At 54.7% G+C, this 13195-nt stretch overlaps 1 protein-coding gene across 1 annotated transcript in view; it reads left to right on the plus strand.

The window, feature by feature from the left end:
• Positions 1-106: 106 nt before the first annotated feature.
• LOC136006772 (protein-glutamine gamma-glutamyltransferase K-like) overlaps positions 107-13195 on the plus strand; it is a 26298-nt gene continuing 13209 nt past the window's right edge. Inside the window, 14 exon segments of the mRNA XM_065664833.1 lie at positions 107-271; positions 1114-1224; positions 3023-3038; positions 3041-3196; positions 4595-4681; positions 4684-4732; positions 5409-5512; positions 6793-6881; positions 8900-9053; positions 10378-10671; positions 12401-12478; positions 12481-12519; positions 12522-12559; positions 12654-12790. Coding sequence (XP_065520905.1) covers positions 107-271; positions 1114-1224; positions 3023-3038; positions 3041-3196; positions 4595-4681; positions 4684-4732; positions 5409-5512; positions 6793-6881; positions 8900-9053; positions 10378-10671; positions 12401-12478; positions 12481-12519; positions 12522-12559; positions 12654-12790 — 1517 coding nt within the window.

The following is a 13195-nucleotide window of genomic DNA, read 5'->3' on the forward strand; positions in this document are numbered from 1 at the left end:
TTTACATCAGCCTCCAGCAGCGCGCTGCCGCGCATCCACCAGGGGGCGGTATAGTGCCGCCGAGGCTGCGCTGCCTCCGCTCTATGGCTCCCTATGGGGTCTGCCTATGGGTCGCTATGGGGTGCCTATGGGTCGCTATGGGTCCCGCCCTAGAGGACGCCGTGTACATGGAGCCCACGTCGGACCTGGCGAGTACGTCCTCAACGAGACCGGGCGCATCTTCTACGGCACCGAGGAGCAGATCGTGGAGCGCTCCTGGAACTACGGGCAGGTAACCCCCCAAAGCGGCCGCTTTTCACCCCAAAACCGGCGCTTTTCACCCCAAAAGCGGCGCCGGGAGCGTGCCAGCGGGCTCCGGGGGGTCGCGAGGATTCAAACGCACCCAAAATCGTGGGGTTTCGACCCAAAATCAAGGGGAAACGGGGCTTGGAAAGGACCCCCCCCCCCCCCATTGATTCTGGGCTCTGTGGGTGATGGAGAGGCCGGGGATGGGCAAAAGGAGCCCCATTGGTGTGGGTCTGGCCCCATTGATATGGGTCTGCCTCATTGATGTGGATCTGCCCCATTGATGTGGGCCCGACCCCATTGGTGTGGGTCTGCCCCATTGATGTGGGTCTGCCCCATTGATGTGGGTCTCACTCCATTGATGTGGGTCCAGCCCCATTGATGTGGGTCTGGCCCCGTTGGTGTGGGTCTGGCCCATTGATGTGGGTCTGGCCCCATTGCTGTGGGTCTAGCCCGTTGCTGTGGGTCTGGCCCCATTGCTGTGGGTCTGGCCCCGTTGGTGTGGGTCTGGCCCATTGGTGTGGGTCTGGCCCTGTTGGTGTGGGTCTGGCCCCATTGATGTGGGCCCGACCCCATTGGTGTGGGTCTGCCCCATTGATGTGGGTCTCACTCCATTGATGTGGGTCTGGCCCCATTGATGTGAGTCTCACTCCATTGGTGTGGGTCTACCCCATTGATGTGTGTCTGCCCCATTCATGTGGGTCTCACCCCACTGATGTGGGTCTGCCCCATTGATGTGGATCTGCCCCATTGATGTGGGTCTGGCCCCATTGATGTGGGTCTGCCCCATTGCTATGGGTCTGCCCCATTGATGTGGGTCTGCCCCAGTTCGATCAGGGGGTGCTCGACGCCTGCCTCTACATCCTGGACCGCCGGGGGATGCCCCATAGCGCCCGGGGGGACCCAGTGATGGTGTCCAGGGTGGTGTCGGCCATGTGGGTCGGTCCTGTGGGGGGTGCTATGGGTCAGGGTGTGGTCCTGTGGGGCTGGATGGGTTCCTATGGGGCTGGAGGGGGTCTTAAGGATGGGATCCTATGGGGCTGGATGGGTTCCTATGGGGCTGGCTGGGTTCCTATGGGGCTGGAGGGAGTCTTAATGATGGGGTCCTGTGGGGCTGGATGGGGTCCTATGGGGCTGGATGGGTTCCTATGGGGTGGGATGGATTCCTATGGGGTAGGGTGGGTCCCTATGGGGCTGGATGGGTTCCTATGGGGTGGGATGGATTCCTATGGGGCAGGGTGGTTCCCTATGGGGCTGGATGGGGTCCTATGGGATTGGATGGGGTTTGGCACCCTATGGCCCCCATTGGCCCCCGCTGTCTGCCACTGGCACCCATTGGCCCCATTGGCACGCTATGGCACGCCTATAGCACCCACTGGCACCCTATAGCACCATTAGCACCCTATAGCACCCACTGCCCTCATTCCCACCCCATAGCCCCATAGTCCCCATACCCCCCATAGCCCCCATAGCCCCATAGCCCCTATAGCACCTCATATCCCCTATCCCCTTACCCCCCATACCCCCCATATCTCCCCATACCCCCCATGGCCCCCTATAGCGCCCCATAGCCCCCATATCCCCCATCCCCCCCCATCCCCCCCATAGCCCCACAGCCCCATACCTCCCTATAGTGCCCCATACCCGCCATACCCCCCATATCCCCCATACCCTCCATAGCGCCCCATAGCCCCCTATAGCACCCCATAGCCCCCATAGTCCCCACAGCCCTATAGTGCCCCATACCCCCCATATCCCCATAGTTCCCTATAGCTCCCCATACCCTCCATAGCCCCATACCCCCCATAGCCCCATAGATCCCTATAGCACCCCATAGCCCCCATACCTCCCATACCCCCCACAGCCCCGTAGTCCAATAGCCCTCTATAGCGCCCCACAGCCCCATAGCGCCCCATACCCCCCAGCCCCATAGTACCCCATAGCCCCCACAGCCCTATAGCGCCCCATACCCCCATGTCCCCATACCCCCCATATCCCTATAGCTCCCTATAGCGCCCCATACCCCCCCATATCCCCATAGCTGCCTATAGTGCCCCATACCCCACATACAACCCATAGCCCCATAGCCCCCTATAGCGCCTCATACCCCCCCAGCCCCATATCCTCCATACCCCCCATAGCCCATATCCCGCTATAGTGCCCCATACCCCCCATACCCCCCACAGCCCCATATCCCCCATACCCCCATAGCGCCCCATAGTCCCCTATAGTGCCCCATAGCCCCCATAGCCCCCACAGCCCTGTAGCGCCCCATAGCCCCCATATCCCCCATACCCCCCACAGCCCCATATCCCCATAGCCTCCTATAGCGCCCCATACCCCCCATAGCCCCCATACCCCCAACCTGTACAGCCCCATAGCCCCCATACCCGCCAGCCCCATAGCGCCCCATACCCCCCATACCTCCCATACCCCCCATATCCCCATACCCCCCATAGCCCCCTATAGTGCCCCATACCCCCCACAGCCCCATAGACTGCATAGCGCCCCATACCCCCCATAGCGCCCCATAGCGCCCCATAGTCCCCCATAGCGCCCCATAGCGCCCCATAGCGCCCCATAGTCCCCCGTACCCCCCATAGCGCCCATAGCGCCCCATAGCGCCCCATACCCCCCATAGTCCCCCATAGTGCCCCCCAGCCCCATAGCCCCCCATAGCCCCCTATAAGCCCCCATACCCCCCACATCGCCCCACATCGCCCCACATCGCCCGCAGGTGAACTCCCTGGACGACGGGGCGTGCTGGAGGGGAACTGGAGCGGGCGCTACGAGCGCGGCACCAACCCCTCGGCCTGGGCGGGCTCGGTGCAGATCCTGCGCGGCTTCCTCCGCACGGGGGCGCCCGTGCGCTACGGCCAGTGCTGGGTGTTCGCCGGCGTCGTCACCACCGGTTGGTACTGGGCTGTACTGGGGTGTACTGGGATATACTGGGGTGTACTGGGATATACTGGGGTTTACTGGGGTATACTGGGGTATACTGGGGTATACTGGGCTGTGCTGGGTCTTCGCCGGCGTCGTCACCACCGGTAGGGCCGCTTTGTACTGGGCTATACTGGGTTATACTGGGTTATACTGGATATACTGGGATATACTGGGTTATACTGGGCTGTGCTGGGTCTTCGCCGGCATCGTCACCACCGGTTCGACTGGGTTATACTGGGCTATACTGGGTTATACTGGGATATACTGGGCTATACTGGGTTATACTGGGATATACTGGGGTATACTGGGATATACTGGGTTATACTGGGCTGTGCTGGGTCTTCGCCGGCGTCGTCACCACCGGTTAGAGGGGCTGTACTGGGGTGTACTGGGATATACTGGGGTGTACTGGGCTGTACTGGGGTGTACTGGGTTATACTGGGGTGGACTGGGATGGACTGGGGTGTACTGGGTTATACTGCGCTGTGCTGGGTGTTCGCCGGCGTCATGACCACCGGTGGGCAGGGACTGGGGTAGACTGGGTTATACTGGGCTGGGCTGGGTTAGACTGGGTTATACTGGGTTGGACTGGGTTATACTGTGTTGCACTGGGTTCTATTGGTTCTATTGGGTTGTACTGTGTTATACTGGGTTATACTGGGTTGGACTAGGTTGGACTGGTCTATACTGGGTTAGGCTGGGTTGTACCAGTCTATACTGGGTTATACTGGTCTATACTGGGTTGAACTGGGTTGGATTGGCTGGTACTGGGTTATACTGGGTTGCACTGGGGTGTAATGGGTTATACTGGGTTGGACTAGGTTATTTTGGGTTATGATGGGTCGGACTGGGTTATACTGGGTTATAATGGGTTGGACTGGGTTGAACTGGGTTGGATTGGGTTGTACTGGGTTATAGTGGGTTGGAATGGGTTATGCTGGGTTGTAATGGGTTATACTGGTTTGAAACTGGGTTGTACTGGGGTATAGTGGGTTGGAATGGGTGATGCTGGGTTGTAATGGTTTGTACTGGTTTGAACTGGGTTGTACTGGTTGTATTGGGATGTATTGGGTTATACTGGGTGGTACGGAGTTATACTGGCTTGGATTGTGCTATTCTGGGTTGGACTGGGTTATACTGGGTTGGACTGGGTTATATCGGTTGTCTTGGTTGTATTGAGTTATACTGGGTTATACTAGTTTATACTGGTTATACTGGTGGGTGGGGGGTGTGTTGGATTATATTGGGTTGTGTTGGGTTATATTGAGTTGTATTGGGTTATAATGGGTTATATTGGGTTATAATGGCTTATACTGGTTTATACTGGGTTATACTGGTTTATACTGGTTTATACTGGTCCCGGCAGTGCTGCGGTGCCTGGGCCTGCCCACCCGCACGGTCACCAACTACAACTCGGCGCACGACACCGACGTCTCCCTCACCACCGACATCTACCTGACGAGAGCATGAAGCCCATGGAGCGCCTCAACACCGACTCCGTCTGGTACTGGGTTATACTGGTTTATACTGGTTTATACTGGTTTGGGGGGTTTGGGGGGGTTTAAAGGGGTTTATTGGGGTTTAGGGGGGTTAGGAAGCCCATGGAGCCAATCAACACTGGTTTTGTGTGGTACTGGTTTATGCTGGTTTATACTGGTTTATACTGGTTTATACTGGTTTATACTGGTTTGGGGGGTTTAAGGTGGTTTATGGGGGTTTATGGGGGTTAGGAAGCCCATGGAGCCAATCAACACTGATTTTGTGTGGTACTGGTTTATACTGGTTTATACTGGTTTGGGCGTTTTGGGGGGTTTTGGGGAGTTTAAGGGAGTTTATGGGGGTTAGGAAGCCCATGGAGCCAATCAACACCGGTTTTGTGTGGTACCTGGTTTATACTGGTTTACACTGGTTTCTACTGGTTTGGGGTTTTGGGGGGGTTTAAGGTGGCTTATGGGGGTTTATGGGGATTAGGAAGCCCATGGAGCCAATCAACACTGGTTTTGTGTGGTACTGGTTTATACTGGTTTATACTGGTTTGGGGATTTCGGGGTGGTTTAGACTGGTTTCCTCTGCTTTTGCGTGGTTTGGGGTGGTTTATGCTGGTTATACCGGTCCATACCGGTTTATAACGGTCCATACTGGTCCCTACTGGTTTATACTGGTCTATACTGGTCCCGCAGGAACTTCCACGTGTGGAACGACTGCTGGATGAAGAGGCCCGACCTCCCTCCGGGCCATGATGGGTGGCAAGTGGTGGATGCCACCCCGCAGGAGACCAGCAGTGGTACGGCAGGGACTGGGTTATACTGGGTTATACTGGGTATACTGGTTGTAACGGGGTGTAATGGGTTATAATGGGCTATAACGGGTTATGATGGGTTGTACTGGTTGTAATGGAGTACATGGGGTTGTAATGGGTTATAATGGGCTTATGTTGGGTTATACTGGGTTATAATGGGGTTATACTGGCTTATGATGGGGTCATACTGGGTTATAATGGGGTATACTGGGGTATACTGGGTTTATAATGGATTATAATGGATTATACTGGGTTATACTGGGGTTATGATGAGGTCATACTGGGTTATAATGGGGTTATAATGGGTTATAATGGGTTATACTGGGATTATAATGGGTTATAATGGGTTATACTGGGGTTATAATGGGTTATAATGGGTTATACTGGGGTTATACTGGGGTATAATGGGGTTATAATGGGGGTTAATGGGTTATAATGGGGTTTAATGGGGTATAATTGGGTTACGATGGGTTATAGTGGGTTATACTGGTCTATACTGGTTATAAGGGGTTAGAATGGATTATATTGGGTTAAACTTGTCCATGTCGGTCCATACTAGTCCATGCTGGTCCATAGCAGTCTATATTGATCCCTGCTGGCCTATACTGTTTTATACTGGTTATAATGGGTTATATTGGGGTGTATTGGGTTATACTGGTCCATAATGGTCCATACTGGTCCATACTGGTTTATACTGGTTTATATATATGTACTGGTCTGTACCAGTCCATACTGGCCTATACTGCTCTATACTGGTCTATACTGTTCCCTAGCAGTCTATATTGATCCCTTGCTGGTCTATATGGTTTATACTGGTTATAATGGGTTATATTGGGGTGTATCGGGTTATACTGGTCCATACTGGTTTATACTGGGTCTACATCTATACTGGTCTGTACCAGTCCATACTGGTCCGTACTGGTCCATACTGGTTTATACGGGTCTACATCTATACTGGTCTGTCCCAGTCCATACTGGTCCATACTGGTCCGTACTGGTTTATACTGGTCTACATCTATACTGGTCTGTCCTGGTCCATACTGATCCATACTGGTCCATACTGGTCTACATCTATACTGGTCTGTACCAGTCCATACTGGCCCGTACTGGTTCTTACTGGTCCGTACTGGTCCATAATGGTCCATACTGAACCATACTGGTCTACATCTATACTGGTCTGTACCAGTCCATACTGGTCCATACTGGTCCGTAGTGGTCCATACTGGTCTGTACTGGTCCATACTGGTCCATACTGGTCCCCGCAGGGCTGTTCTGCTGCGGGCCCTGCTCCGTGGAGGCGGTGAAGAACGGGGAGGTCTTCCTCAAGTACGACACCCCCTTCGTGTTCGCCGAGGTACCGGCTTCATTAACGCTAATGAGGGCCTAATGAGGGCCTAATGAGGGCTTAATGAGGGCCTAATGAGGGCTTAATGAGGGCTTAATGATGGGCCTAATGAGGGCCTAATGAGGGCCTAATGAGGGCTTAATGACGGCTTAATGAGGGCTTAATGAGAGCTTCACAAGGGCTTCATTAAGGTGTAATGATAATGAGGGATGAATTAATGCCAATGAGGGAGTAATTAGGGCTTCATTAGGGCTTCATTAATGACAATAAGGAGGTAATTAGGGCTTAATTAACACTAATGAAGGAGTAATTAAATGCTAAAGAGGGTGTAGTTAGTGCTAATGAGAGAGTGATTCATGCTAGGGAGGGAGGATGTAATGGTAATGAAGAGCAATTAATGCTAATGAGGGATTCATTAATGCTGATGAGGGGTTATTAGGGCTTAATTAGGGATTAATTAACGATAATGAGGGATTAATGAGGGAGTGACTAATGCGGGAGAGTAATTAACGCTAATGAATTGTTAATTAGGGCTTAACGATCATGAGGAAGTAATTAATGCTAATGGAGGGAGTAATTAATGCTAATAAGGGACTGATTAACACTAATGGGGGAGTAATTAATGCTAATGAGGGAGTACTCTTGTTACTGGCCATTAGGTGAATAGCAACAAGGTGTCCTGTTATTAGCCCTCATTAAACAGCCCTAATTAATGCTAATAAATGCTAATTGGCACTCATTAACTAGGTCAATAGCGACAAGGTGTACTGTTATTAACAGTGAACAGACACAAGGTGCACTCATTAATCAGCCCTAATTAGCACTAATTAGCCCTAATTAAGGCTAATGAACGCTAATTCACCCTAACCCTAGGGGAACAGCGACAAGGGGTCCTGTTATTAACCCTCCTTGCCCCTAAATGCCGCCCAGAGGTGCCCTCATTAATCACCCATAATTACCCCTAATTAACGGCAATTAGCCATAATTAAGGCTAATTAACGCTACTTAAGGCTAGTGACGGCTAATTAACACTAATTAGGTGACTAGCGACAAGGTGTCCTGCTATTAACCCTCATTGCCCCTAACTACCGCCCAGAGGTGACCTCATTAATCACCCCTAATTAGCCCGAATTAACACTAATTAACACTAATTAACGCTAATTAAGGCTAATTATTGCTACTCAGGTGACTAGCGACAAGGTGTCCTGCTATTAACCCTCATTGGCCCTAACTACCGCCCAGAGGTGCCCTCATTACTCACACCTAATTAGCCCTATTTAATGCTAATTAAGACTAATTAATGCTAATTAGGTGAATAGGGTGCACAATTATCAACCCTCCTTGCCTCTAAATACCGCCCAGAGTTGCCCTCATTACTCACCCTAATTTGACCTCATTATCGCTAATTAACGCTAATTAATGCTAATTAACGCTAATTAGGTGAACAGCGACAAGGTGTCCTGTTATTAACCCTCCTTGCTCCTAAATACCGCCCAGACGTGCCCTCATTAATCACCCCTAATGAGCCATATTTAATGCTAATTAAGACTAATTAACGCTAATTAGGTGAGTAGCAACAAGGTGTACTATTATTAACCCTCCCTTGCCTCTAAATACCGCCCAGACGTGCCCTCATTAATCACCCCAATGAGCCGTAATTAACTTAATTAATCAATTGCTAATTAATGCTAATTAACGCTAATTATCGCTAATCAATGCTAATTACCGCGAATGAGGTGAACAACGACAACCTGTCCTGTTATTAACCCTCATTGCCCCTAACTACCGCCCAGAGGTGCACTCATTAATCACCCCTAATGAGCCGTAATTAAAGCTAATTAATGCTAATTAATGCTAATTAGCGCTAATTAAGGCTAATTATCGCTACTCAGGTGAACAGCGACAAGGTGTCCTGTTATTAACCCTCATTGCCTTAACTACCGCCTAGAGGTGCCCTCATTACTCACCCCTAATGAGCCCTAATTAACACTAATTAGCGCTAATGAACGCTAATTGACGCTAATCAGGTGAACAGCGACAAGGTGTACTGGCAGCGCCAGCCCAACGGCACCTTCGCCGTGGTGCACGTGGAGGAAGGCGCCATCGGGCGCCGCATCAGCACCGTGGGGCCCGGCTCGGGCGCCCGCCTCGACATCACCCACCTCTACAAGCACCCCGAGGGTAGCCAATGGGCAGCGGGCGCGGGGGCAGGCGGCGGCCAATGGGAGGCCCTGAGGGCGGGGCCGAGCCAATGGGGAGCGGTGTGGGTGGGGGCGCGGCGGCCAATGGGGAGCGGGGCGGGGGCGGAGCTGAGCTGGCAGCCCTGGGCCCATTAACCCATTAACTCCATTGCCTCCCACTGACCCCCATTGAGCCCCATTGCCTCCCATTGATTCCTGTTGACCCCCATTGACTCCCATTGACTGCCACTGACCCCCATTGGCTAACATTGACCCCCATTGCCCCCATTGACTCACATTGACCCCCACTGACACCCATTCCCCCATCAACCCTATTCCCCCATTACCCCATTGCCCCCCATTGCCCCCATTCCCCCCATTCCCCCCACTGACCCCATTGCCCCACTGGCCCAATTGCCCCATTGACTCCCATTGACCCCCTATTGACCCCCATTGACTCCCATTGGCCCCATTGCAACCATTGACCCCCATGGGCCCCAACTCCCATTGCCCCCATTGCCCCCATTGCCCCCATTGACTCCCATTGTCCTCTATTGACCCCCATTGACTTGCATTGACTCCCTTGACTCCCATTGCCCCCATTCCCCCCACTGACCCCATAGCCCCCATTGACTGCCATTGAGCCCCATTAGACCCCTATTGAGTCCCATTGGCCCCCATTGACCCCTATTGACTCCATTGCCCCCCATTGACTCCATTGACTTCCATTGACCCCTATTGACCCCCATTGCCTCCCATTGACCCCCATTGCCTCCATTGACCCCGTTGACTCCCATTGCCCCCATTGACTCCCATTTACTCCCATGACTCCCATTGACTCCCATTGCCTCCCATTGCTTCCCATTGTCCCCCATTGACCCCCATTGACCCCCATTGACCCCCATTGACCCCCATTGACCCCCATTGAACCGTATTGATCCCCATTGCCTCCCATTGCCTCCCATTGCCTCCCATTGACCCCCATTGCCTCCCATTGACCCCCATTGCCCCCCATTGACCCCCATTGCCTCCCATTGACCCCCATTGCCCCCCATTGCCCCCCGTTGACTCTCATTGACTCCCATTGATCCCATTGACCCCATTGCCTCCCATTGACCCCTATTGACCCCTATTGACTCCCATTGACCCCCATTGACCCCCATTGACTCCCATTGACTCTCATTGAACCGTATTGACTCCCATTGCCTCCCATTGACCCCATTGACCCCCATTGCCTCCCATTGACCCCCATTGACCCCCATTGAACTGTATTGCTCCCATTGCCTCCCATTGACCCCCCTTGCCCCCTGCCCCCGTTCCCCCAGGCTCAGCCGAGGAGCGCCGCGCCGTCTCCACGGCCACGTCGCACGGGTCCCGGCCTCACCGCGGCGCCGGGGCCGGGGCCGGGGCCGGGGCGGGGGCGGTGTCGGTGGCTGGTGGGGCGGCGGGGCAGGCAGTGGCCGGCGCCACGTTGGAGCTGCGGGTGCAGGCGCGGAACGAGGCGGCCGAGCCGCGCACGCTGAGGCTGCGCCTGGCGCTCGCCGTGGTCAAGTACACGGGGGTGGCGGGGCCGGCCTTCCGGCAGGAGCAGCACCGCAGGGGCATCCCCCCCCAGCAGGGTGAGGGGAAGGGGGGCTGGGGGGTCAATGGGGGAATGGGGGGAATGGGGGTCAATGGGGGTCAATGGAGGAAGGGGAATGGGGGATTGGGGGGCTATGGGGGAATGAGTGTCAATGGGGGAATGGGGGGAATGGGAGAGTGGGGGAAGGGGGGGAATGGGGGAATGGGGTCATGGGGGGAATGGGGGGCTATGGGGGAATGGGGGGAATGGGGGGGAATGGGAGTCAATGGGGGAATGGGGGGCTATGGGGGGAGTGGGGGTCAATGGGGTAATGGAATCCAATGGCGGAATGGGGGGGAATGGGGGTCAATGGGAGTCAATGGGGTAATGGGGGCTATGGGGGTAAATGGGGGTCAATGCGGGAATGGGGGAAGGGGGGGAATGGGGTCAGTGGGGGTAATGGGGGTCAGTGGGAGTTAATGGGAGTCAATGGGGGAATGGGGGTAATAGGGGTAATAGGGGAGTGGGGGTAATGGGAGTCAATGGGGGAATGGGGTCATGGGGGAATGGAGGGATGGGGGGAATGGGGGTCAGTGGGGGAATGGAATGGGGGGAAGTGGGGGAATGGGGGTCAATGGGAGTTAATGGGGGAATGGGGTAATGGGGGTCAATTGGGGTAATGGTCAGTGGGAGTCAATGGGGTAATGGAATGGGGGGAATGGGGTAATGGGGGAATGGGGGTCAATGCAGGAATGGGGGAATGGGGTCAATGGGGGTAAAGGGGTCAGTGGGAGTCAATGGGGTAATGGGGGGAATGGGAATGGGGGGAATGGGGGTCAATAGGAGTCAATGGGAGTCAAGGATGTAATGGGGGCAATGGGCATCAATGGGGTAATAGAGGCTATGGGGGAAATGGGGGTAATGGGGGTCAATGGGGTAATGGGGCAATTGGGGCAATGGGCATCAATGGGGTAATGGGGTAATGGAATGGGGGTCAATGGGAGTCGATGGGGGAATGGGGGGAGTGGGGGTAATGGGAGGCAATGGGGGGAAATGGGGGGCAATGGGGTAATGGGATAATGGGGGAATGGGGTGAATGGGTTCCCACATTGATCCCATATCAGTCCCACATCGATCCCACATTGGTCCCACATTGTTCCCATATCGATCCCACATTGATCCCACATCGATCCCACATCGATCCCATATTGATCTTGTATTGATCCCATATGGATCCCCATTGCTGCCATGTCAATCCCACATCGATCCTGCATTGCTCCCACATCGATCCCATATCAATCCCACATCGATCCCATATTGATCCTGTATTGATCCCACATTGATCCCACATTGCTCCTATATAGATCCCCCATTGATCCCATATCAATCCCACATCGATCCCACATTGATCCCCCATTGCTCTCATATCAATCCCACATTGATCCCATATCAATCCTACATTGATCCACATTGATCCTGTATTGATCCACATTGATCCCATATCAATCCCACATCGATCCCACATTGATCCTGTATTGATCCCATATTGCTCCCATATCAATCCCACATCGATCCCATATCGATCCCACATTGCTCCTATATCGATCCCATATTGATCCCATTATCAATCCCATATCGATCCCATATCGATCCCGTATTGATCCTGTATTGATCCCACATTGATCCCCCATTGATCCATATCAGTCCCACATCGATCCCATATCGATCCCGTATCGATCCCGCATTGCTCCCCCACCGCCCCCCACCGCCGCCCTTGCCATTCGCAGAGGAGACGGTGTGCATGGCCGTGCCGTACGGCGAGTACTCCCCGCACGTGGGCGAGCAGGACGCGCTGAAGCTGACGGTGGCGGCGTCGTGGAGGAGACGGGGCAGGTGGTGGCCAAGGGCTGCGCGTGCAGCTGCACGTGCCGGAGCTCACGCTCACGGTAGCGCCGCGACCCCGGTGCCCCCCCGCCCCCCCCTGCCCATGCCTGCCCATGGGCGCTCACCGCTGCCCTGCCGCGCTCGGCGCTCCCCCAGCTCCTGGCCCCGGCCGTGGTGGGCCGCGAGGCGCCGGTGCAGGCCGTGTTCCGGAACCCGCTGCCCCGGGCGCTCAGCGGAGCCACGCTGCGCATGGAGGGGCGCCGGCCTCTCCTGCCCAAGGCCTTGCCGGTGGGGTGAGCCCGGGGCGGGCAGTGCGGGGGGATGGGGGGGGTAATGGGGGGGTGATGGGGTAATGGGGGGGATGGGATAATGGGGGGGGGATGGGGGGAATGGGGGGGGGATGGGGGAATGGGGGGGGTGGGATAATGGGGGGGGATGGGATAATGGGGGGGGATGGGGGAATGGGGGGGGGATGGGGGAATGGGGGGGAATGGGATAATGGGGGGGATGGGATAATGGGGGGGGGGATTGAGAATGGTGGGATAATGGGGGGGGATGGATAATGGGGGGGGGGGTGTCTGTCTCTATGTGACCACATAGCACCCTATAGAGACCCCATAGAGCCCCATAGCAACCCCATAGCACCCTATAGAGACCCCATAGGCACCCTATAGAGACTGCATAGGCACCCATAGCAA

This window comes from Lathamus discolor, unplaced genomic scaffold (genome assembly GCF_037157495.1).
Source record: "Lathamus discolor isolate bLatDis1 unplaced genomic scaffold, bLatDis1.hap1 Scaffold_66, whole genome shotgun sequence".
Lineage (NCBI taxonomy): Eukaryota > Metazoa > Chordata > Aves > Psittaciformes > Psittacidae > Lathamus > Lathamus discolor.